Source organism: Pleurodeles waltl, chromosome 11 (genome assembly GCF_031143425.1).
Source record: "Pleurodeles waltl isolate 20211129_DDA chromosome 11, aPleWal1.hap1.20221129, whole genome shotgun sequence".
NCBI lineage: Eukaryota > Metazoa > Chordata > Amphibia > Caudata > Salamandridae > Pleurodeles > Pleurodeles waltl.
In genome coordinates, this window is record NC_090450.1 from 374318965 (window position 1) to 374346602 (window position 27638).

The 27638-nt window shown below is 45.9% G+C and overlaps 1 protein-coding gene across 1 annotated transcript in view; it reads left to right on the forward strand.

Annotated features, from left to right (window-relative positions):
* Positions 1-27638, forward strand: part of LOC138266622 (histone deacetylase complex subunit SAP130-like) — a 741943-nt gene that overhangs the window by 57314 nt on the left and 656991 nt on the right. The window contains exon 2 of the mRNA XM_069215447.1: positions 11575-11688. Coding sequence (XP_069071548.1) covers positions 11575-11688 — 114 coding nt within the window. The remainder of the gene's footprint in view (positions 1-11574; positions 11689-27638) is intronic.

A 27638-nucleotide genomic window follows, 5' to 3' on the forward strand; every position in this document is an offset into this window, starting at 1 on the left:
ATAAGTGGTCCCTTTTTAACATTAAGTATTTCCAGCATAGGAGTTTAAATCTAAAAACCTGGTCTGTTGTTCTAACCCCTTTCCTAAACCCGGCCTGAAGATCTGAAAGAATCTAATGATCATTGGTCCAAGAGTGCAGCCTGGCAAGGACCTGCTTACAGAATACCTTCTGACTGACATAGATTAGACTTATTGGCCAATAGTTAGCTGGTAGCTCTCTTGCCCCTTTTTTGTAAACAGGAACTATTGTTGCTCCTCACCATGTAGGAGGGAGGTCATCTCCCCTCAAGATAGCATTACTGAGGGTATTTAAGTAAAACGTCCAAGTTCCAGGTCGTGATAAATACAAATCGCCTAGAATACCATCTGGACCTGGGGCCTTCCCTTTACGCAGTGATTGAAGAGCCAAATAAGTTTCTTTCAGGCTAAAGGGGCCCAAACCAAAGCTTATCGAACTTGTGTTTTTAGGGAGTAGATTAAGGGGAGCATAGATCTATATAGATGTTAATAGGGGTACATTACTACTACTACTGGAGCCTACCCTAAAGAGATTTTCAGTGTGACACCCAACTTGCTGGCTGAATTGCTGGGTCGCTCTTGTCTTTCTGGGGGTCTTTCTTTTCTGCCACCATTTTCCAAAACAATTTTGTGTCACCCTCATGGAGAGCATCAACTATAGTGTTCCATTTGTTGTTTTCCCAGTCATTTTTTGCATTTTTCAAAGTTTTTTGTATACATTTCTCACTGCTCTTATCTCAGGATGGTTCCCTATTTGCAGTGCTCTCAGCAACTGCAATTTAACCCAGCGGCAAGAACTAGAAAACCACCTCAAGGATCTGGCCGTAACTTTCCCTCTTTCTCTCACTACCAGAAAAAAAGGCCTCAATCGATTCATCAAGCAACAATGTAGATGAATAAAATCCACTAGTGAGAAATCTGTATACGTCAGGTGGGATAGACTCATTTTGACTATGCCATAAATTGCAGCCTGGACCTTCATGTCGTTTGCCACTGCTGCCCATCTGACATTCTTGTTGTCATTGGTCGCCGTTACATTATTGCCCACCACCCATTGGGACAGATTGCTACTTCTAAATATGGGGGCTATGAAGACTACACAGAGGGCTTGGTGGTCACTGTCAGCCCTAGGGATAACTGTCATGTCGCTGAGGGATTGCCAAAGTGTATCATCGAAAAAAATGTAATCTAGGAGGCTCACATAGGTCCCTTTTTTGTACGTGGGCATAGCCGGGGCATCTCACTTGGTGTTCCCATTTACTTGCCTTAGCCCTGTATTAATTATTAAGTTCTCTAACAGGGCTGCCACACCCCTGGTTTGCTTTGTCGCTTCCTGGACTGGGCCTGATCTATCCCACAAATCTACGTACTGTGTTCCTGCTCGAAATCATCCTTGACGATTAATTGCATGTTGCTATCCCCTGCTACGAGTAGGCCTGTTCCCCCGGGCAACTGGGTCAAAAAGTCAGAAAGAAGATTCAGCATGGCAATCTGTGTACTTCGTGACCCAGGTCTAATGTAGATGTTTACAATCACTACATGGGTATACCACCTTGGATTCCTGATACCCAGCTCCACAGCCAATATATCGCTGTTAGGGCTAGGTAACTCTTTTACCTTTGGGAACAAATCTTGCCTCAGCCAGATTATCAGCACCCCTCCACTCCACTAGGCTCTCCCAGACGAACAAGGGAGAGCAACCTTCTGGAAAGTCAAGTAACCTGGTCTGTAAGTTGCTAAAGGTGCCCATGTTTCCTGCAGCAAGATGACTTGGTGCTGATCTATAAAATTACACCACTCTGGGTTGTTTATTTTAAATCTCAGACCTGCCACATTCCAAGATAGAAGTTTCATTGGAGAGTCATAATGCCCTCCCAGGTCCAACCTCTGATCCAGATCCTTGGGAGGAATGATGGTTGCTATCCTCTCCTTCCAATCCTGGTGGGCACTAAAAGTATTCCAATTTGTTATTTCCTTCACTTCCACACTGCTAGGTATAGGCCTGGTTGATTCACAGCTCTCTAAGCATTGGTTGGATGGAAGACTCTTATCAATTACGTTTGAGAGCTGGGCCTTTAGTCAATCGACGTTTGAAATTTCGTCCATTGGGTCCAAATCTGAACGATGTGTATGTTGGTAGGATGGAATACTTTGATTATTTCTACCGCAGCTATTTCCATTTGGAAGGGGGTTTGACCGGTTGCGGCTTATTTGAGACTGGGTACAACTTCTTGGTCTTTGTTCGAGGGATAATAGTCCTTCTACTAGAATCTGGTTGGTTAGTTTCAAACCTATAAAATCCAACCCTGAACCTCCGCCTAAATATCTCTGGGCGTGAATTATATCTTCTTGTATGATTGCTCTACATTTCTTTGTTCCCCTAATCCAGTGGATTACTTTATTTTTAAGTGAGTCCCTGGATTCTTTATGACCCTGGGTTAACTATGGAATGTTCATCAGATGTAGGTCATACTGACTGGCACCATTGCAACGCTGGGGAGGTTTCCATAGGGTATCTTCATTCCTAACTATCCACCGCTCTGTTTTGTTGTGCACGTCTTGTCCGTCCCCTCCCATTGTATTAGTGCCACTTGATCTAGTAGTGGCTACACCTGGAGCTACATGTGCCTTCAAGTAATGATTCCCACTGTTGCTCAATAGCACCATGTTTGCTCTCTCTTCCTTACGCTCTCCAAAGGAGTGGATTTCACTTGATTAGATTAGTGGTACAGGTCGTTTAAGTTCAGACACGGAGGACGCTTTCCTTATGTTCTCAATTATATTAGTTATACCATCCGGTTTCTCAAGTATCATGTTACTCAAAGTTATCATATACTCTCTTAGGGTCATAATCTCACCCCTCAGATAATTTAACTGGGACCCAACAAGATCTTCCCCCAAGTTGCCTGGCTGGTTAGGCATCTCCTCTATAATCTTGTTTTTACGGTCTTTATTGCTGGTCATTAGGGGCTCGAGTGGTGCAGAACGGTTAGAACACTCTATAGTAGGTGCAATAGACATTTGTTGAGTAGGCACCCTCGATTGTGAGATACAGAATTCATAGGGGTAATGGGCTCTGAGTGGTTCCTCCTTGGAGACTTAACCTGGGGCTCTCTGCTTATGGAGGTAAAAAAAAGACTTTGTCCTTTGTTGAAACATCAGTCCTCTTCTTCCCTGGCATTTTTGACTTAGGGGCTAGTAAACTTTCCACTTCCTCTATAAGTTCGTCTATTTGGTCCATGGTGCAGTTCTCAGCCGAATGTCTAGGTAATTTCCTAATCCCTCCCTGCCCATTTTGGTTGCCGCTGGCTTTCCTTTTCCCCATTCCTACTCACAAGGTTTAATCAGTATTTCAAATGACCTCTTTCAAAGGCTGGGAGGAAGAACACGAAGAGCTGGCGTTTGAGCAATAAACAATTTTAGCGACCCACCAAAAGGGTTCCTGATGAAGAGCCAAGAGGGGGAGCCCAGCCTCTTCCTGTCATGGACGGGCACACCCGGGTATGTTCTGCGCGCGTCCTGCGGCGCGGGAGAAGCTGGTGTGCTAAATAGCGCACATCTGGCATTCTGCTGCTGCACTAGCGCTGCCCCCTACGTCCCTGGGGCAGCACAAACATTTGTGGTGACCTGACTCAGATGCGGAAAGAGATTTACACACACTGGTTGTTAAAAGGCCCTTATGTATTATATTGACAAAACCCAGTCATTTAGGAAAACACAACAACTTTTTGTTGCATTCTCCAACCCACTAAAAGGAAGAGCCATTTCTAAATGAACTATTTCACGTTGGATTGTAAAATGTATCCAGACCTGTTATTCTAAAGCCAAACTAACTTTACCTATTCCTTCAAAAGCACACTCTACTTGCAAAAAAGGAGCTTCTATGGCATTCTTAGGTAATATACCCATAGCTGACATATGTAAAGCAGCTACATGGACCACATTGCACACATTTATAAAACGTTACTGAGTAGATGTTATGGCCCGGCAGCAAGCTAATGATAGTCAAGCAGTTCTCAGAACTTTGGCAAACAAATGTATCCGACACAGGTTAGCCACCGCTCTGGGAGGAAAACTGCTTTACAATCTATGCTGAGCATGTGTATCTACAGCCACACATGCCATCAAACGGAAAATGTTACTTACCCAGTAAGCATCTGCTTGTGGCATGTAGTGCTGTAGATTCACATGCATCTCCCTGAAACCTGTGCTGGTTGCAATTATCAACATTAAACACTACATTATTTTTGCATGGTTATCTCATTAGTATACATCATCCGTTACACACTATCTTCACCCGCTAAGCAGAAAGCAATCTAGGAAAGGAGTTGAGGACATGCGCACTGCAAGCAATAGGAGGAATCACCATACCTTGTGACTCAAAAGACTTCTTCAAAGAAAAACTTTCACACCTCCGAGACTAACACCAGATTGCGGACTTATGTATAGCATGTAAATCTACAGAACTACATGACACAAACTGATGCTTACTGAGTAACATTTTCTTTCCTCAGCTGCCACCAAGAGATGCATCCATTAACATTTTGTGAGACCTTCTTTTAGCTCAGTTTTATATTTTACACATTTTAGCTGATATTGCTTTAGCAATGACCTTTTACACATTTTAGGCTTGCACAATATTATTCTGAGAATACATTGTACATGCTGCTTGTTTTTATTTAGCCTTTATCGACATATGTGCGTTTTGTTCAAGGCTAGCAACACAGCCCAACACATCCTAGTGCTTGTGTTGCCCATTCAAAGACAGCTTTTACCATCTAGATATGACATATTGCATCAGAGCTATGCCTCTAACACAGGGTGGTTTTGATTATATAAAGTGGGCACTGTTTCTTAGTGGTCAGAGGAGCTCTCTGGCCACTACTGTTCTGGAACGAATGCTGTGTTTGACATGCAGCTCTGCTGGCGCTGATCTTCCTTCTGCAAAAACAACAAATGGTGGACAGAATGCTGAATAATGTCAAGCGTTCACCCCCAGTCACAGATCTGGGCCTAAATCCATAGTTTATTTGCTTGCCACGCCTATCCAGTTTGGACCCAGCCATATGCAAATTAATCTTGACCCTGATCCCTGCGGGAACAGTCCAGTCTGAACTGCCAGGCCAAGTCCTTCCTGGACCAGAAACAAGCGTCCTGGGACCGGTTTTAGGATTTCAGCCTTCATCAGCCAGACTAGCCTGAATCCAGTAGCATAGCAAGCATGAGAACCCATGTCTGGTCATAACCTTCCCACTTACTGCGACAATTGCAAAAAGAACAGATGATGGTCAGCATGATGGACAATGTCCAACATTCACCCCAATCACAGATCTGAGCCTAAATCCGTTATTTTGCACACCTCAGTTTGAACTCAGCCATATGCAAATCAGTCATGACCCTGCCCCCAAGGAGAAGAGTCCAGACGGAACTGCTAAGCTAGGGCCTCCCTGAACTCAAACACAAGCTACCCAGGACTGGTTTCGCACTTGTTATGGGCTCACCAGTTGGGTATAGCTTGGTTCCAGTGACACAGTACGCATGGGACCTACGTCTGGGTTTACCCGTCCCCACTTAGGGAGACATAATAAAGTATACAAAAAGTGATAGATGGAATGCTTGAATCAATTTCAGACACTTGTAATTACTCAAGCCACATCCAATCCCAGTCCCCCCGCCCCAACCTCCAATGGGGAGAGTCCAGCCTGACTACCAAGCTTGGTCCTCCCTGAACCGTAACACGTGCAACCCAGGACCAGTTTCCTTCTTGTATTTGCATTAAATGCCCTAAGTGCGTTATGGGTCCTGGGCTCACTGTGCCACTGGAACCAAGCTATATACGGCTGACGAGCCCCAAAACAAGGACAAAACGGTTAGCGGGTTGCTTGTGTTTCAGTTCAGAAAGAACATGGCCTGGCTGATCCAGCTGCACTGTTCCCATGAGCAACAGGGTGAAGGCTGATTTGCATATGGCTGGGTCAAAACGTGGGTAGCATGGTGGTAAAAATCAAGGGATTGGGATGTGGCCCAGAGCTATTGCCAGTGGATGAGATAAATTCAAGCATTCCCTGAATCACCTTGTTGTACTTGTGTTATTCCTATGACAGGCCTCGATTGGGTGACGAGTGGGAGAGGAATATGGTGGACACTTATGGTTATCAAACATTAGAACATCCAGAGGACAACTGGTATGAGGATCTAACGGATGCCAATGGACTGGACACCTCCCTAGACACTGACCTGGTCTCCCCTACTGTGGCTGCAGAAGAGGGTTCCTCATTTACAATGATGGTGCAAAGGGTGACTGAGGTCTTGGACCTTACGCTACCCGCAGTGGCAGTTGAGACAAACGTCTGGAGGTGCCCCCACAGAACCATTATTCCCATTTAATGATGTCCATTCTGACATCCTACTGAGGGCCTCGGTGCACAAGAAAATAGCATCACCCCAACCCAGGAGAGCCCAGTTTCCACACCCCACTGGGAGAGCTTGGTGGTCCAGGCCTCCCCAACAGCAGCACATACCCTACCACTTTACCTGAAAGGGAATCTAAAAGGCTGGATACCCACAGGAAGACAATGTTCTCTTCTGCCAGCCTGGCTCTGCATCCAGTGAACACCACATGCCTCTAGGTCCAGTAATCCCATACGATCTGGGAGGACCTAGCCGCACTCTCAAGCAATTGCTGAAAGGAATGATGCTGCCACGTTCAGTATAAGATGTGGGCTGGACATGACAGATTCACAATTTCTTCAACAGTGGCCCTTAGGCACCATACCTGGTTGAAAACCACTGTCTTTTCGGGGGATGTCCAGGCTTTACTCATAGACTTGCCCTTTGAAAGCTTCCATCTGTTTAGTGAGAAAGCATACTCGGCACTGAAGTACTATAAGGACGGCAGGGCTACAGCCAGTCCTGAGGCCTTTCTATGGCTCCTCACCAACCCCATTCTGCTTTCTACCCCTTTCATGGCCACATGAGAGATTTCCAACCGTGTCTCAACACTCCCAGCTCCCATGGGCAGCAAGTTTCACAATCTGTTCATAGCAGACCACTCGTAACCGGTAGCCATAAGTCAGAAGGTATTGCAGGTAGGTACTTTGGGAACTTTGAATTAGCAAAATAGCATATACACTTTTCACATAAATCACATATAGCTATTTTAAAACTAGACAGTGCAATTTTCAACAGTTCCTGGGGGAGTAAGAGTTTGTTAGTTTTTGCAGGTAAGTAAACCACCTATGGGGTTCAAGTTTGGGTCCAAGGTAGCCCACCGTTGGGGGTTCAGAGCAACCCCAAAGTTACCACACCAGCAGCTCAGGGCCGGTCAGGAGCAGAGGTCAAAGTGGTGCCCAAAACGCATAGGCTTCAATGGAGAAGGGGGTGCCCCGGTTCCAGTCTGCCAGCAGGTAAGTACCCGCGTCTTCGGAGGGCAGACCAGGGGGGTTTTGTAGGCCACAGGGGGGGACACAAGTCCACACAGAAAGTACACCCTCAGCGGCACGGGGGCGGCCAGGTGCAGTGTGTAAACAAGCGTCGGGTTTGTAATAGGTTTCAATGGGAGACCAAGGGGTCTCTTCAGCGATGCAGGCAGGCAAGGGGGGGGCTCCTCGGGGTAGCCACCACCTGGGCAAGGGAGAGGGCCTCCTGGGGGTCACTCCTGCACTGGAGATCGGATCCTTCAGGTCCCGGGGGATGCGGGTGCAGAGTCTTTACCAGGCGTCGGGATCTGAGGCACAGAAAGTCGCGGTCAGGGGGAGCCTCGGGATTCCCTCTGCAGGCGTCGCTGTGGGGGCTCAGGGGGGGGCAACTCTGGCTACTCATGGTCTCGCAGTCGCCGGGGAGTCCTCCCTGAAGTGTTGTTTCTCCACAAGTCGAGCCGGGGGCATCGGGTGCAGAGTAGCAAGTCTCACGCTTCCGGCGGGAAACTAAAGTTGCTCCTTTGACACAAAGTTGCAGTCTTGGGTGAACAGAGCCGCTGTCCTCAGGAGTTTCTTGGTCCTTCTAGAGCAGGGCAGTCCTCTGAGGATTCAGAGGTCGCTGGTCCCTGGGGAAAGCGTCGCTGGAGCAGTGTCTTTAGAAGGGGGGAGACAGGCCGGTAGAGCTGGGGCCAAAGCAGTTGGTGTCTTCGTCTTCTCTGCAGGGTTTTTCAGCTTATCAGTCCTCTTCTTCTTAGGTTGCAGGAATCTGAGTTCCTAGGTTCTGGGGAGCCCTTAAATACTAAATTTAAGGGTGTGTTTAGGTCTGGGGGGTTAGTAGCCAATGGCTACTAGCCCTGAGGGTGGGTACACCCTCTTTGTGCCTCCTCCCAAGGGGAGGGGGTCACATTCCTATCCCTATTGGGGGAATCTTCCATCTGCAAGATGGAGGATTTCTAAAAGTCAGAGTCACCTCAGCTCAGGTTGCCTTAGGGGCTGTCCTGACTGGCCAGTGACTCCTCCTTGTTTTTCTCATTATCTCCTCCGGCCTTGCCGCCAAAAGTGGGGCCGTGGCCGGAGGGGGCGGGCAACTCCACTAGCGGGAGTGCCCTGTGGTGCTGTAACAAAGGGGGTGAGCCTTTGAGGCTCACCGCCAGGTGTTACAGTTCCTGCACGGGGGAGGTGATAAGCATCTCCACCCAGTACAAGCTTTGTTACTAGCCACAGAGTGACAAAGGCACTCTCTTCATGTGGCCAGCAACATGTCTCGAGTGTGGCAGGCTGCTAAAACCAGTCAGCCTACACGGGTAGTTGGTTAAGGTTTCAGGGGGCACCTCTAAGGTGCCCTCTGGTGTGTATGTTACAATAAAATGTACACTGGCATCAGTGTGCATTTATTGTGCTGAGAAGTTTGATACCAAACTTCCCAGTTTTCAGTGTAGCCATTATGGTGCTGTGGAGTTCGTGTATGACAGACTCCCAGACCATATACTCTTATGGATACTCTGCACTTACAATGTCTAAGGTTTTGCTTAGACACTGTAGGGGCACAGTGCTCATGCACTTGTGCCCTTATCTATGGTATAGTGCACCCTGCCTTAGGGCTGTAAGGCCTGCTAGAGGGGTGACTTATCTATACTGCATATGCAGTGTGAGGTTGGCATGGCACCCTGAGGGGATTGCCATGTCGACATGTCGTTTTGTCCTCACCAGCACACACAAGCTGGCAAGCAGTGTGTCTGGGCTGAGTAAGGGGTCCCCGGGGTGGCATAAAACATGCTGCATACCTTAGAGACCTTCCCTGGCATCAGGGCCCTTGGTACCAGGGGTACCAGTTACAAGGGACTTACCTGGATGCCAGGGTGTGCCAATTGTGGAAACAAAAGTACAGGTTAGGGAAAGAACACTGGTGCTGGGGCCTGGTTAGCAGGCCTCAGCACACTTTCAAATCAAAACTTAGCAACAGCAAAGGCAAAAAGTCAGGGGGTAACCATGCCAAGGAGGCATTTCCTTACAGCATTTAAACATCTATTGTGTTCCATTCTTGTGTACAGACACATCATCACACATTATCCTTAATGTCATTTGATATATCTTCAGTCAGTCCTCGCATGTGGTCATGAGCTGCTCAGGAGCTTTACTTACTGCATCTTCACATAACGGTGGAATTCCTTTGTTATTTAGGTTTCATATTGTGACCGTAAAATCACTGTTTCCATACCTTTTAATGGAATTTCTGAGGTTTTTATAAATATTTATTTAAAATTACAGATACCCATAATTCAGAGGTAACAAAAGGTTTCCAGTGATATCTGCATACATACTGCAACCAAGCCAGCTGCGCTCAGCCTTAGGCATTTCACAGCAGACTCTAGATGCATGTGTTGTAGCCATATCCTGCCTCATTACCTTCCTTCTTCATACCAACTTTGCAGCAGGCTCTTGGTGGGTCCTGCTTCACCCTTCCAAAAACAACCTGAGCACGACCATCTTTAGCTAAGCCCTGTGCCAGCTCTCATACTAGCAGTGTGTAGACTTCGACCATGGCATCGCGACACATCATCTGTTCCCTGGGGCTCCATCCATAATTAATCACCTGCATACGGCCAGACCTTGTGCCTTGTTCTATCCCTCATCCCCATCTATCACGTACTCCAATATTTGTGGAAGTACATAAGGTAGATTTCCCATAGCCCCTAGATTTGTGTACTGCGATCCAATGAAGAGAAGCATCGGACCGTCCACTGATAAAGTTGTAAGGAATTAGCTATAGAACCATTTTATGGTTTGCCCCTCTAACATAGGTGCACACCTTTTAAGGACTCATGATATATTTATTATACACTATTGTAGCGTGTGTAGGTAGAACTATGGGAATTATTAACATACAATTCTAACATTATCAAAAATACAGAAACAACAATATTTAAATGTTTGCCTGACTTGACTGGCTATTTTCTAATCTGCCTAGAGAATCATAGAACTTTTCCCATATGCTTTGTTAGTTACCGCCTTCTAGTCTGAATCGTTCTATGGGCTGGCTACTGTTCTATGGGCTGGCTGCTTATCCACATAACGCCTTGAGACCAACCTCCGTGTCTTCCCTCCATGTTCACTAGCAAAGACCCTGTTTTCATAATAGTCTCTCCAAGAACAATGTGAAAAGAGTGAAACACTAGTTCTCAGGTGGTGTACAATGGAAACAAGTCATTGTGGCAGGGTATACATGAGAAATAATTATAGGCGCTATCCATATATACGCCAAACGTTAGGCCTAGATTCCTAATGTACCTCAGGTTTTAAGTAAAAGAATAGCATTTGATTTATACGAGGTTCTTCTGCTAAACGGTTCATACAGCATATCACTTCCTAATGTACACACATAACGCAAGAATGCATCAGAAAATATATTACTTAAGCAGTAAGTACGCATTGACAAGATGTATATAAGACATGTCAGGGGTGAAACTGCGGAAGCTCCTCTAGAATATACAGAAATGTGACCCCCAAGCCTGTTGGATATGGCCTTTAGTTAAACACAAGGACCTCCGAGTTCAGGGCTAAGCCTGTGGCCAGCCTCTGCAGAAGCCCCAATACTATCTATCGAAGTGTTGTGCCCTTGGTTCACCCCATTGTCATAACCATGCTGGTTGCGCACTCAATACCCTTACTGTGCGTTGTTTTGCAAAAAATATACTCATTGGATTATTATGAAACCAAACTAGGATTGAGAGTTATACCGAACCACTTAACGTCACACAGGTAAGAACATGTGAGGATCTATAGCCTCCATTTCCACATGCCTTTCCCAAGCATGTCATTAAACCCGATTCAGGCGTGAGGCTCAATTTTGTTAAGAAATAATGGCTTTATTTTGGTTGTCTCCCTGAAATTGGCTCTCCCTTAATAGAAGTCAATGGGAGAAAGACAGTCTCTTGATAAATTTTTTTACATCTCACACTTGCCTTTTCTAAAATCTTGGCATGTATGCTTTCCCAAAATAGAAATTTGCAGTAGATCTCTAAACTAGTTCAGATAGGTGCATTTGAGATATTTTACTATTTTTAAATTAAATTCTAACCATGATTTGACCTGAGCGGTAGGTGGTTTTCTAATGTTTTCCTTAACTGAATATTTTCAGACTGAACTGGAACAGGATGTGTTTGATAGACTGAATTTGCTGCAAGAGGGAATAATCCCAAAGAAAAAGGCTGCCAGCGATGATGACTTGCACAGGATCAATGAACTAATACAGGTAATAGCAAATCTGTACCCTAGCCCTTCAATGATAGACAGCATGTTGTCTTTTTCTCAAGCAAAATGGTCGAGGGTGAACATGATTTCGTCCAGTGTCAGGATACAGACTTGAATTGAGATTTGTAAAACAGTCAGACACAACGGAAATAATTTGCAAGGGGACGTTATATTTACTGAATAGATAACACAATGTTTGTGGCATGTTTGGCTATTGATGCACATGCAGTGCTTACGTCCGCCATCTAGTGTTAGGCTCTGATGTATACAACTTGTTTTTCTCAGGAGAAAGTCTTTTCGAGCCACTGGCTCTAGTGATGCCACCTTTTAGTGGTAATGCCTGTGTTCTCACCAGGCCTCTGGAGCTGTTCCTTGACAGTTGTGGAAACAATTACGCTTTCTCGTTGGTCTCCGCCGTTCTATTCCATTTCGGCAGATCTCTTGGAATACCATCACTGGGTCAAGGATGTCTCTATACTGGAAAGGATTCCATTTCAGTTCTGCCCTACTTGCCACACCAAGTATCCAAGGACAGACCTCCACGAAGTCTGTAATCTGTGTTAGTTCCCAGAACAAAGTTAAGACTCCTGTGTAGCATCTCTTACATTCAGGAATAAAAAGACCCTTTGGAACCAAAGAGTTTGCCACATCACTTAAACTTCCATGGTGCACAGAAGGGAGGTGTGTGTGTGTGTGTGTGTGTGTGTGAGAGAGAGAGAGAGAGAGAGAGAGAGAGAGAGAGAGAGAAAAAAAAAAAAACTCCTTGATTCTGAGGCAGACATCAAAGCAGAAGAGCCTCCGCTGAAGACTACAGTGAGTATCATCACCTCCCCTACTCATCAAAGAGAGGCCTGATCCTCAATCTCCCAGGCTACCTCTGAGGCCTCTGGTGCACCACGGCCTTCCATCCATGGTCAACATTGCTATTCCTAGCTGGACCTGAACCCCTGTATCGCACTCTGAGCCTAAGTCCTCCTTGAAGCCTCAAGTGCCGAATGCCGCTTTGGCGCCGGATCTGAAGATGCCAGCTCTGCCACTATCTGAATCGAAACAGGTGGACCCAAAGCTTTCAAAGCGGAGACATCCCATTCTAAAGCATTTGGAGCAGAGACATCCCAATCCAAAGATTCTGGTGGTGAGAATGACCTCTGGGCCACCTGGGCGAAGTACCTCTTTGGCTCCATCCGAACTGCCATCTGCAGCTGTATCTTGCACCACTTCTGAGGATTCTGAATAACCAATCCTTCAGCAGGTGCAAGAACACCTCAACACCAAGCAGCAACAGATCTGTATTCAGTGGGCTCTGGTCGTATCCAGGTGAAGCCTCCGCAGGTGCCAAAAAACGAAGTTCCTCACAAGAGGAAGTTGACTTTTGTGGCAGCGCTTAGTCCTCCAGCGGCACCCACACCTTAAAAGTCTAAGAGAAATTACAGGGCTGCCTCTCCACTGCTGCCTAGTGGTCCTCCACTCCCTCCTCCCCCTTCCTCAATGTCCCCTTCCTCCCCTTTGCTGCCTGTGGATTCTCCTCAGCACAGTGTTCCTCACATTAGGAGGTAGGGGGCGGGTGGGGTTTATGGACGGCCCACGTCTACCCTTATGGCTGTACGTATTGACCACAGGGTCCAGACCCCTCAGATGATTATGATAGAGACCCTCAAGCAGACACAAACGTGTACCCCACAAAGCCCTCCCCTCCAGATGACATCAGCTTGTACAATGAGGTCCTGCATAAAGCACCCACCTTTCACGAGGTAGAGATGCACATGCAACAAAAGGAGGATGATTTCCTAAGGGGAGACCCTCTCCTCCAACCATCACTCCCTACAGTATCTCCCTATGCTCAAGGGAGTCCTTGGACGAGCCACTGCAATTTTTGAAGAGCCATTTAAAGTGAGGGTTATTACACAGATGGTTGACACGAAGTCCAAGGCTTCTCCCACTGACACACCATACATTCAGGGCCAGATACCTTCTGACACCGTAGTCGTGCATAAAGCTCAAAACTGAGCTAACACACAAGGGATGCACCCCCTCCTGATCGGGAGAGTAAGAAATTTGATGGCAGGGACAAAAAGGTAGCATTGCAGTCTGCTACTCATTGACACATCGTTAACTGTATACGCATACTCTCCCAGAATTAATGTGTCCAGTGGTATCAGAAGGGAAGCCTTGTGTAGCATCTCCCAGAAGAGTATTGCAAAAGGGTCAAGAGGTGTTGGCGGAGGACAAGATCATCTCCAAAGCCAACAACTGCTGGACACTGAAAGCCACAGACACAGTTGCTTGTGGCATAAACACCAGCATCATTTTGCGCTGCCACATTTGGTAGCTTCTCTCTGTCTTTAAGCCACAGGTCCAGCAACACCTTCTAATTATACCAATTGATGGGCAGCACCTCTTCAGCCCTTAGGTCAACAAGATGCTAGAAAAGATCAAAAAAGATACTGACACAGTCAAAACTATGGGCGCCCTACAAAGACCTGTTCCTCGTGGCTCCTTTTGCTGCTCCTAATACAGTGGTGAAGCCAAAACCCCCATCCTGGAAACCTCTTCCACCTTTTGAAGACCCACGTAGCAGTCACCTTCACAAGGCTTTGTAGAAGTGGATACATGGGTAACAGTAGCAAAAGCAAAGGGTAGGGCACAGCCCCCAAACAGGCTTCCCCTCCAAAACAGGGACTCTCTTTTCCTCCCTCCTCCCCCAAAACCACACAACACCTGCCAGGAAAGGATGCAGGGATTTCTGTCCCCTTGAACTGAAATCACTTCGGACCAATTGAGCCTAGACATCGGAAAAGAGGGGTACCTTCTAGAATTAAAACATACACCACTGAAATCCCCCTCCCCCCAACCTGCCAGCACAAACTGTCCCCAGAACATTTGTGCCTTTTTCAGGTGGGGATACAGACCCTCCTAGCCAAGGAAGCCATAGAATCGATTCTGCCGCAAAACAGCAGAAAGGGGGTTAGTCCCTGTACTTATCTCCAATAAGGAGGGTTCCCTCCAACCCATCCTCAGTCTCAAGCCTCTCAACAAATAAATACTGTTGCAGCGCTTTGATATGGTGACCACATAAGGTGTCATACCACTACTGCAGCAAGGAAACTTCATTACCGCCCCTAATTTGAGGGATGCCTACTTTTACATACCTGTCCATCGAGTATAGCAAAGATACCTGTGATTTATGGTGAGTGGACAACATTACCAGTTCAACATATTCTTCACTTCGGGGTTACCACAGCCCCAAGGGTGTTTACCAAATGTCTGGCCCTGGTGACATCCCACCTCAGGAGGAGCGGCATCCATGTGTTTCCTTACCTGGTCGACTGGCTTATGCAGCAAATATGCTTAGTGCACACACAGACCACCATTCAGACCTTGCACGGTCTAATCTTTACAATCAATTTGACCAAATCCCACCACCAGCCCCTTAAACTAGAGCCCATTCTCATGGCCATCCTAGACTCAGAGGTGGAGGAAAGCTTAGTCCAGTCCAGCAAGAATGCAAGCATTTTCAAAACCTGCTACCACTTTTTCAGCCAGATCACCAAATAACAGAACTGTGATGCTCTTGATAGGAATGATGACATCTTGCGTAGCCAAATTTCCTGAAGCCAGACTGCAAATGCACCCAGTGCAAGAGTGCCTAGTGGCACAATGGTCTCAAGCGGAGGGTCATCCAGAGGATTTAGTGTTGATTTGGGGCCGCGCACATTTCTTTCTACAGTGGTGGAACACAAACAATCTGTTACATGGGCTGCCCTTCCTAGACCCAGTCCACCGAGCGACCATCACCAAGGATGCCTCACTCACCTACTAGGGCCGCACATTTCTGTCACCTTACCATTTAGGGGAAGTGGACATCTGCCCCAGCAATCCATCCACATCAGTCACTTGGAGTTGCTGGCTATCAAGTTCACTCTCTGGGCCTTCCATTCTCTCATATACAGCAAAACAGTTTTTGTCCAAATGAACAACGCAACTGTGTACTTAAAAAACAAGGGGGCACACACTCACCACAGTTATTGTCTGTAGCCCAGAGTATTTGGCAGTGTACGATATATCACATAGTACGTCTACTCATCCAACACATTCCCGGGGTGGACAACTATGTGGCAGACCTGCTCAGCAAGACCCATCAACAAGTCCACAAATGTCTTACTCCCATACATCCAGCGGGTGGTTGGTCCACAAATAGACTAGTTTGCCACTGCTGAAAATGCAAAAACCTTGGCCCCAGGTGACCACACCCTCAGTCAATGGGCATTGCACTAAGGATGAACTGGTCAGGGATACTTGTCTACCCTGGTTCACCTCTCCCACTCCTACTGTGGCAGACATTGTTCACTCTCATTTTAGTGGCACCAACCTGGGTACATCAACCATGGTACATCACTTTGCTAGAGCTCTCGCTAGTTTCCCTTGAGAATCTCCCTAACAGACCGGACCTTCTCACACAACACCACAGCACTCTCAGGCACCCTAATCCTCAGCTTGTCAACCTTGCAATTTGTTCCTGTGGTCTTAGAGTTTGGTTACCTCAACCTACCAGAAGAATGCATGTGTATCCTTAGAGGCCCACAGGTCCACTACCAGAGCCTGCTACGCATCCAAATGGAAAGATTTGTACACTAGTGTTTCCCTACACATCAATTCTCTCACAGCATCTGTACTGGTCACTGTCTCTTACCTCCTTGACCTGCAAAGGTCAGGCCTCACATACACTTGCATTGGGTTACATCTGGCTGCTGTAGCAACCTACTTACAGAATAGATAACATGCTTTATTGTTAAAAATACCAGTCATTAAGGCTCTCATGGAAGGCATCAAACGTATTATCCCACCCCAGATGCCTCCTGCTCCTGTGTGAAATCTTAATATAGTTTTCAAAAGACTCATGGGCCCTCGTTGTGAACCACTATACTCTTGTTCACTGCAGATCATTTCCTGGAAGGTGGCCTTCCTTGTAGCCATCACTTCCCTTGTGCGAGACCATGAGATACGCACTCTTACCTTGGAAGAGCCTTTGTTCCAAATCCATCATGATAAGGTAGGTCTCTTAACCAAACCCATATTCCTCCCTGAAGTAGTCTACAGTTTTCACCTTAATCAGACAATCAAACTCCCAGTCTTCTAGTCGCACCCAGCGACTATAAGGGAACACATTCTGCATACTTTAGATGCCAAGAGAATGCTAATGTATTATAGTGACAGGACAAAACCCTTCCATAGGACACAACAGCTATTTGTGTCTCTCCCACTCTAAGCCACACAAGGGGCAAGTGCAAACAGATAATGCTAAAGGTAAAAGAACCTGCCTGTCTTCTATTGCTATTTAATTAAAAATGCATATCCATGCGTCGTCTCTGTTTAGAATCACAGTGTTGAACAGCCCGGAAGACTGTTCTCCCTGATCTTTTTTAATCAAATTGTGGAAGAAATTGACAGGAAAGAGTTTTTGTGTTCAGTGGTATCATTTTTGAGGTGACAGTGCTCCCCGAGAGGACTCCACTACCACTACTCACCACGCTGAATTGGTTGTAACACCAATTAGCTGGGTCAACGATTGCATCACACCTTACTACCCCCTCCACACCATTCCGCTTGCCACCCTATTGTGAGAAAGTAGCCTCTTTCTAGCATGGCTAACCCCACTTCTGGCCTGTTTGTGAGTGTGTCAGTGTTTTTTTTTGTTTTACTGTATCACTAGGATCCTGCTAGCCAGGACCCCAGTGCTCATAGTTTGTGGCCTAATGTGTGTTGTCAGTAGTGCTTAACTGTGTTACTGAGGCTCTGCTAACCAGAACCTCTGTGCTTATGCTCTCTCTGCTTCCAAATTAGTCACTATAGGCGAGTGACTTCATTTACGAATTCCAATTGGCACACTGGACCCCCCTTATAAGTCCCTAGTATATGGTACCTAGGTACCCAGGGCATTGGGGTTCCAGGAGATCCTTATGGGCTGCAGCATTTCTTTTGCCACCCATAACGAGCTCAGACAATCCCTTTCACAGGACTGCCACTGCAGCCTACGTGAAATAGTGCACATACTATTTCACAGCCATTTTCACTTCACTTATAAGTCTCCTATATGTCTAACCTTCATTTACTGAAGGCTAGGTGCAAAGTTACTAAGTATGAGGGCACCCCTGCACTAGCAAAGGTGCCCCCACACTGTCCAGGTCCGATTCCCCAGATTTTCTGAGTGCGGGACGCGATTACACTAGTGCACTACATATAGGTCAATACCTATATGTGGCTTCAAAATGGAAACTCCGAATATGGCCATGTAAGGTGTCTAAGATCATGGAATTGTCCCCTTCCCCATTCGAAATCTGGTATTGGGGAGCCAATTCCATGCATCCTGGAGGCTCCACCATGGACCCCCAGTACTACCAAACCAGCTCTCTGAGGCTTGCAATGCAGCTACAGCTGCTGCCACCTCACAGACAGGGCTCTGCCCTCCTGGGGTCTGATCACCTCAGTCCCAGGAAGGCAGAGCAAAGCATTTCCTTTGGAGGAGGGTGTTACACTCTCTCCCTTTGGAAATAGGTGTTACAGGCTTGGGAGGGGTAGCCTCCCAGAGCTTCTGGAAATGCTTTGAAGGGCACAGATAGTGCCCTCCTTGCATATGCCAATCTACACCGGTTCAGGAACCCCCAGTCCCTACTCTGGCGCGAAATTGGACAAAGGAAAGGGGAGTGACCACTCCCCTTTCCATCACCACCCCAGGGATGGTGCCCAGAGCTCCTCCAGTGTGTCCCAGACTCCAGCCATCTTGTTTTCCAAGGTGTGGGGACACTCTGGAGGTCTCTGAGTGGCCAGTGCCAGCAGGTGACGTTAGAGACCCCTCCTGATAGGTCCATACCTGATAAGGTAGTCAATCCCCCTTTTAGGGCTATTTAGGGTCTCTCCTGTGGGTTTTTCTTCAGATTCTACTTGCAAGTTTTCAGCATGAATCCTCTGCAACTACTACTTCAACCTCTGACCTCGGATCGACCGTAACAGCAACAAAGTATCCAGAAGAGCTACTTTTCCTCTGCAACTTAAGCTCCAGCCAGCAATTGCAACAGTTTCCACGGTGTGCACACTCTGGGGACTCTGTCTTCACCCTGCACCAGAAGAACCGAAGAAATCTCCCATGGAGTGACCAAGTCACTTCCCTGCTCTTGCAAGTCGACAACCTGTTCTCTTGGACTCCTCTCCTGGCAACAAGCATGCTCCATGGAACACATGTGGTGGACCCCTTCGACTGAGACTGTTCTAAGGTCCTGCTGTCCAAATTTGGAGGAGGTAAGAGCTTGCCTTCTCAGTTTGCGACAGTATCCCTGTGCACCGCGTCATCTTCACCTCCTGAGGCCTCTGTGCAGTATTTGCAAGACTCCTTCGTGCACAGCCTGGCCCAGGTCCCCAGCACTCTATCCTGCAACACTCAACTCGCTGAGTTGTCCTCCGGCAGTGTGGGACTTTCTTTTGTAGTGCTACCCTTACTGCAGTTTGCACCTTCTTTGTCCCCGTGTCCTGGGATCTCCGTTGGTGCTGCCTGGTCATCTGTTGGTTCCCTCCAATGTTGGGACCCCCCCCTGCCTCCTCAGTCTGAGTTGAGGCACCCAGGTCCCTCCTGGGTCCAGGCAGTGCGACTTTGATGCAATCTGTGACTTTGCTTGAACCAAGGCTTGTTGGACGAATCCAGTGCTGAAACTTGCCTGCATTCAACATCTCTTCATGGGACATCCATTGCATCATGCAGGAACCCGCAGCCACCTTCCTTTGGTGCATTTCTGCAGGATTCGTCCAACTGGGGACTCTTCTTTTGCACCCTCTTCTAGGTTGGCAGGGGCTCCTGTCCTTCCTGGAACTTCTTCCGACTTCTGGACTTGGTCTCCTCTCTTTGCAGGTCTTCAGATCCAGGAATCCACCATTTGTTGTTTGCAGTCTTGCTTGGCTCTTGCAATAACTCTAATGATGACTTGTAGTGTGCCCTAAGGAAACTTGCAGTACTTTACTCCTACTTTCCTGGGCTCTGGGGTGGGGTATTTTACTCACCTTTGTGGTATTCTTACTCTCCCAGTGATTCTCTACACACTACACTTGTCTAGGGGGGAATTCGTGATTCGCACTCCACTTTCTTAGTATATGGTTTGTGTTGCCCCAAACCTATTTTCTCCCATTGCATTCTATAGCATTTCATATTGTTTGCACTTTCCTATGTCTACTTACTTATCTTATTTTGGTGTCTAGTATATATATTGTGTATAATACTTACCTCCAGAAGGAGTATTGCCTCGAAGATATTTTTGGTACTGTCACCCAAATAAATACCTTTATTTTTGGTAGCACTGAGTATTGTCTTTACATGTGAATAAGTACTGTGTAATTATAGTGGTATTGCCGGAGCTTTTTATGGCTCCTAGTTCAGCCTAAGCTGCTCTGCCACAGCTACCTCTGTCAGCCTGAGCTGCTAGAACATTACTGCATTTCACTAATGAGGGATAACTGGACCTGGTATAAGGTGTAAGTACCCAAGGTACCCACTACAAATCAGACCAAACTCCTACACCTATGCAAAGGCTAGTGTAAAAGCTACAGTGAAAGTTCTGTTCCTCTATCTATGTAGCATTGTAGGCCTCTATCAAAGCAGCTTAGCTCTTACTATACGCCCATGCTATGCGCCCGCCTCTTATGCTGTTTCACTATACTATATTCATCGCTACAGCGTGCAACCCTTCTTTTAAAATTGACGACGACATTAACACGGGCGCGACAGCAAAGGAGAGCTGCAACTAGTAGTAAAGCGCAATGGAAACACGAAGCGAGAGTTTGAAGCGTTGAGTATCCGCAACGAATTACAGGATACCACAAACTACAGTACTACAGAACTACAGTAAACCACAGTGAGTCGTTCCTTTTTTCTTATCTTTGCCCACGACCACCTCCTGCTTTCTGCTGCACCAATCCACTTTCTCAGATCGGAGGCTGTTAGAGAACTGCTTGGGAGCTTTTTGAAGTATAGACAATCATTTGTGAGCTACATGGTGAGGTAACTGTGTAATAGGCACAGTACCTTAAGGTTGAGAATTACGGTGAGCGGAAGTGGCCAGCCTAGGTGCTGGTGCGACTTGCTCACTGTTTAGTCCTCCCAGCCAAAGCTGTATTATACCTTGTACCCATTTGGTGATTGGTGGACGAAAACTTGCTCTGCAAAATTGGGCAGCCAGCTCTGCATAACGTGGGCTCTACAGCCCCTAACAAATCAAGGGAATCAATAAGGGGTCCATCACAAAAATCTACTACAGTCACAACCAAGGGACAAAATGCAAAGCACACAGCTTAAGACAGTTTAGCTGGAGAAGGCGTCGAGGTAGGCCTGCTCCTAGTGTTAAAATCAGTGCCATCCACATCAACTGTGCCAATTAACACAAAGCAGCAATCAATTTAAGACTGTTTTAAGAGAAAAGAACAATCTTCTGGTATGCCTCTTAGTGTGAATTCAGAGAAAAGGATATCTCTGTTGGAAGGGACAACAACCAGTCCATCATGCCCACATTTGGCATCCACCAAGAATCTACAACTTCCACAAGCCATTAATATGACTTCTATGATGTGTGATATTACTGCTTTGCCCTCTGGTTCTTCCTTTGTAGTTAATCAAGTAAATCAAGTAAATCAGTGAACTACAGATTTAACCAATAATGCTGATACAGAACTCAATTCAGAAACTGAACCGATCCATGGTTTGAAGAGTTCAGCGCAGCAGGAGACACAGACTCGGACACCGACTTTCAGATTGATCAAGTGGAAACATCAGTCAATTCTTTTAATAACTCAATATAACTCAACAAATTGCAGGAACAGGAACTCTTATCCAATCCAGACTATACTATCTCACATGGACAGGCTCTAAAACCCAATAATTTAGATCTAGGTCTAGGCCAGAATAATTAGTCTTCAACTGAAAGAAAGCATGAATTTCTATCCCCAGGAGAGGAAAACACACCTCCAACTTTCCCTTGTTGATCGCAATGGAAGGTATTAGTAAAACATTGTCACAAATGTCAGATATTTTAACAAACCAATCTTCACTACTATCTGAGCAGGTTGCATTTCTTAAGGATATTGCTGGAAAACTGGTGCTGATTAAAGAATATTTTAAAGGACTATCGTCTAATAATCAGAACTTGAGCAAATTAACAACTGCTTCAAACCATCTTGAGCGGTTGGATGATATTGTTGACTCTACAACTTTTACCACTAAAACTAAAACATCTAATAGTGGATGTTGGACTTTTTTGCTTATGCAGGGTCATCCCCAATCTTTTTTGCCTCCTGCCTCCTATTTTTTCTGACCTGTTGCTGTTGGCTTTTGAACTTTGAGCACTTTACCACTGCTAACCAGTGCTAAAGTGCATATGCTCTCTGTGTAAATTGTATGTGATTGGTTTATCCATGATTGGCATATTTGATTTACTAGTAAGTCCCTAGTAAAGTGCACTAGAGGTGCCAGGGCCTGTAAATCAAATGCTACTAGTGGGCCTGCAGCACTGGTTGTGCCATCCCCATAAGTAGCTCTGTAATCATGTCTTAGACCTGCCACTGCAGTGTCTGTGTGTGCAGTTTTAACTGTAAATTCGACTTGGCAAGTGTACCCACTTGCCAGGCCTAATCCTTCCCTTTTCTTGCATGTAAGGCACCCCTAAGGTAAGGCCTAGGTAGCACCAAGGGAAGGGTGCAGGTTATGGTTGAGGTAGGACATATAGTAATGTGTTTTATATGTCCTAACAGTGAAATATTGTTAAATTTGTGTTTCACTGTTGCAAGGCCTGTTCCTCTCATAGGTTAACATGGGGGCTACCTTTAAATCTGATTAAAGTGTAGATTCCCTTTGGATGGACACGTGGAGTTTGTGGTCTCTGAGCTCACAATTTAAAAATACATCTTTTAGTAAAGTTGATTTTTAGATTGTGTGTTTGAAAATGACACTTTTAGAAAGTGAGCATTTTCTTGCTTATACCATTTCTGTGACTCTGCCTGTTTGTGGATTCCCTGTCTGGGTCAGTTTGACAGTTGGGCTGGTTGCACCTCACACTAGACAGTGACACAAAGGGAGCTGGGGTGTAGTTGGCATTTCCTGATGAGCCATCTGTGCTAGGAGGGAGGGGAGGAGTGGTCACTTACACCTGAAAGGACTGTGCCTGTCCTCACACAATGCCGTCTTCGACCCCCTGGTGAGTGTCGGGGGCCTGGCCTGGGAAAGGCAGATTTCACATTCAAAAGAGAATTTACTTTGAAGTAGGCCTACTTCAAAGGAGAAATTGAGTATAAGAAGGGCACCCAAAACCACAGACTTTAGAATACTTCTGGAAACAAGAGGAACCTCTGCCTGGAGAAGAGCTGAGGAGAAGTGCTGCCCTGCCTGTGACTGTGCTTTGTGGAGCTATCCTGCAGTTGCTGCTTCTGCCAGAGTAAGAGGGCAAAGACTGGACTTTGTGTGCCTTCCATCTTGTGAAGAAATCTCCAAGGGCTTGATTTAGAGCTTGCCTCCTGTTGTTTGAAGTCTCAGGGACAGCAAAGACTTCTCTCTGCCAGCACTCCTGCTCTGACAAGTGGTGCCCTATCTAGTCCCTGGGCCCTTGAAAGGAAAGCTGGTGGAAATCCAAGGAAATCGAGTTCAGACCAACACCGCTGCTGAATCCGGTGACGCCACCTGCAACCGACTCCGTGATCTTCGCTGGAACGCGACGATCTTCGCAGGCCCGACGCTGCTGCAGCCCCGCTGAAGTCCGCGACTCCGTGGAAGTCGCCGCACTCCATTGTGACCGACACCGCTTGAAGTGCGCAGATTCAATGTTTCGCACCGACCCCACGATCCCAGACTTTGTGCATCAACTTTTTTTCACTCTTCACCAAAGGTACTGTACTTGGGGGTCTACGCGACTCCATGTCCGGCACCGCTGGTGTCAGATTGTTGGGAACGACTCTGTTGTGACGCCGTGTTAACACCTAATTGAAGCATTTTGTGTTTCTAAGCACTATTTTTTAGTTTAATCTTTAAAAATTCATAATTTGACTTGTGTATGTCGGGTTTTTGTCATTTTGGTCCTGTTTTGTTTAGACAAATATTTCCTTTTTTTTTCTGAACTGGTGTGTAATTTTGTAATGTTTTCATTAAGTTACTGTGTGTGTTGGTACAAATACTTTACACCTAGCACTCTGAAGTTAAGCCTACTGCTCTGCCAAGCTACCAAGGGGGTAAGCAGGGTTTAGCTGTTTTACCCTGACTAGAGTGAGGCTCCTTGTTTGAACAGGGGGTAACCTGACTGTCAACCAAAGACCCCATTTCTAACAGTGGATAATACAAAGAATCAGAATAATTTATCTTCTATAACCAAGGGAATTAGTGCTTTGATTGAAACTAATTATTTGAGCCCCATTACCATTATTATAGGGGATTCGAATGTGACAAACTTCAGTAACCTCATCAGTACCACAGTACCCCCACGCCAGGAAGCCTGCTGAGTCGTCAACACAGGAAGATCATCAAGGTGGTTTTGTTCCTCATTTAAGTAAGAGATGTCACAAAAAACTTAAGAGGAATTTACGCTCCAATCAGGAAAATACAGATAATATCATCCAGGAGCCACAGGAAAACTTCCCCATATTCATTAAACCATTAACTAAAATGGTCGCCTGTAATACAAGTGAACCTTAATTCACCACAACTGCCGACATAACAAATAAACCTCAGGTACACTATCCACAAAATGATGAGCAAGTCAAAAATATTACAGTTGGAGTAAGGCAGACCAGTCCTATTTCATGCAGGGCAATAACATCACATGCCGACGAGAATCCGCTAACCATTACTAAGATCACAGCCAGTTCATCAGTGCCATCTCTCTCTGGTTCTGCAGTGGCAACAACACAACCGTCGTACAGAAAAGCCTTGAAGTCAAGGATGCATATTACATGTCCTAATAATAATCAAAAACACATTCAAACTAATACAAATTTATCTACACTGCAAACTAATGACTCAGAGCTGCTTAAAACAATCATGAATGGTGTAGCTAGGATAGCAAAAATCACTAGAAGCCAAGTCTTCTGATCTACCTTTCTCAGCCGATTCAAGTCCCACCCATGCAATATTGGTACCAAGCGCATTTCCACAATCAAAATCTGAATCTATTGGAAGTGTTTTTCACCTGCAACAGTCTACAGCGGCTACAAATGGATCAAACTGGGATGCCGAAACAACTACTCATAATGAGCCGCCCCAGTCAGGAGAAGTACATAATAGACTTTATGCCATCATATAAATCAGAAGGCCCTCATGATTTATTAAATTGGCAGAACATATTAAAGTTGTTACATTTTTTGATGACTTAGAAAATCTTGATTTACAATCACTGTCAACAGTTTGCTTTATTCACGGTCATAGAGTAAACTCATATTTAGAAACAACTAGATCTACATGATCTACGCAAACCATGGCCCAAAGGATATTGCCATTGAGAGAGAGGCCTGCGGACTGGGGAATCATGGTCTGTTAACCAGAAAACCTAAATATCCATAGGTGCTAGGTAAATCATAAGGGCATGTCATCTCATCATTTCTCACTGACAATCATATCATATTATAAAGGCTCAGACACAACTATGACATTTGAAAATGTACGAATTACAGCAACAGGAATTGCACTGAATGTGCGAACAATCTCATGGGCAGAGAATTTATAGCCACTAACCAGTTGCCACCCTTAACGATCAATATGCTTAATGTGCAGAGAACACAAGAATCTTTTCACAATCAATTCTCTTGCACAGTCACAGAAATAGTCCAAGTACTTCTTTGATGAAGTGATATTAGAGATTTTAGACTTAATTCTAGACTTGATTTAAATATTTTGCCTTATATTTTGAATTGAACTCATCTGTATCTAGATCGGAGCTAGTTGTTTTTATGTCTTGATTTCAAAATATTATGATTACAGAATTTTAATTGATCACCTGCTGACTTGTCTTGACTGCAATGTTTTATACATTTTATTATAATCTTTTGATAATACAATACAATTATTTGCTACTACTATTGTTTGCAGCATGTGCTGTTCTAGATCATGTTAGCACATTCCTGCCAATCAGTGGTGAGCATGGACATTTTAAGTTCTGCGAAGAAGAGGTTGTGGTTTCAAGGTGACTTGTGATCTCTTCCCAGAACCCAAAATGTCCCAGGACATAAAGTTCAACTCAGGTCGTTTGAAATCAACCTGGACCAGAGGATTATGAGGCCAGGTCATATGATGAGTGACTCGTGGGGTGAATGATAGAGCAATCACCCTGAGATGGTGCCGAAAAGGCCTAGACAGATGCACAGGTAATCGTGCCCAAGTCCTCTTGACATTGACAGGCTGTGTCTGCTCCAGAAAGTCTTCAGCATCTTGGCTCCGGTACACGGATTACTTTCTAAAGCACGGACATTAACATTCGCTCCAGCACCAATCCAACCAAAACCCTCCCTCATACAGCTAGAACAGGCTGATGTTGGACAGAGGAAAATAAACATCCACCCTCACACATGACAAATTCTTGCACCGTTACACCCCCTCATCCCCCCCCCATCCCCATAGGTGGACCCGAGCCTGGCCCATCGAACCTAAGAAGCAGCTCAGTTTTGATGAGGCATTATCAGAGGAAATAATTTTCCACACACCATTCCATATTTTTTTTTAAACAGCCTAGAGTAAACAGTCTTCCACCTCAGAGACAGTCACCCTTACATTCGCCTTCACCACAACCTTACACTGACCATGAGATTAAAATAGATCTTCTTGCTCCATATGAGGACCCCATCCCAGTGGGGATGGGAGACTAATCCTGGCACGACTACAGTGTGGCCTCCCAGTGGGATCCATCCTTGACACCTTTCTCAGTGAAGGCTTCTCTACCAGATGACACTATTTCCTATCACTCCCTCATCCCGAGGGGTGCAGACTACCAAAATGTGAAGATGTATGTGGTAGTAGAGGAAGGCGACTTTCTGGTCGAAATACTCACCAAGATAGAAAGATCAGTTAAATTCTTGCCCACGCTAAATATCATGGTAAAATGTGTGGGTGAAAACCTCAAAAGCCCACAAAAAGGAGCTGTAACCCCAAGGGTTGAAAAGGAGCACAAAGCAGCATCGGAGGACCTTTTGTACGTCAGAGGCCACGTACTACCCAACTCTCTGGTGAGTCACACAGCCAGAAATAGGGCTTGTGCTCAAAGCACTGGGAAGCTCTGCCACTGGATAAGGAAAGCTGCAGAATCAGTGCAGCTGGTATGAGTGGCTGTAGGAGCAGCAAATCATTGGCACATGACCAGCTCAGTGTGCCTGCTATCCAGGTATGGCAGGCACCACTGTGAGGAAAAGGCTCTGTTTTTGAAACACCTGCCAGAGGCATACAGCAAGAGAGATGATGAATTGCTGCAGGAGAGTAACATAATCACAAATGTCAACATATGATGTGCTCTTGATGCAGTTGACACTATCAGGTAGAGACTTCTAGCAGCAGATTCCTTACCTTAGAATTATCTCTAGGCATCAGACGGAATCCAGATACTTTTTTTGTGAGCAGAACCCCTGCACACTGGTTGGTGGCATTGTTCGGCTTCACATGGCTGTGGCGTCCATGGCAGAGGTAACGTGTGGTGCCTATATAGGTGCCAACCCAGCGCACTGACGTCAGTTTGATTTCCACGTCATTCAGCGCTGATCCAGAGAAGAGCTACCACTACTCAATTTTTAAGTCATTTTTTAAATGTTTCGTTGACTTCTTTTGAGGTTTTCCTCCTGGTGTGGCAGGAATGTCATCCAAGAAGGCCTCCTTGAAGCCCTGCGGCGTCTGTCACTGGGCGATGTCTGTGACAGACTTGCACCTTCTATTTCTTGGTGCCTCGAGCTTTACCACGA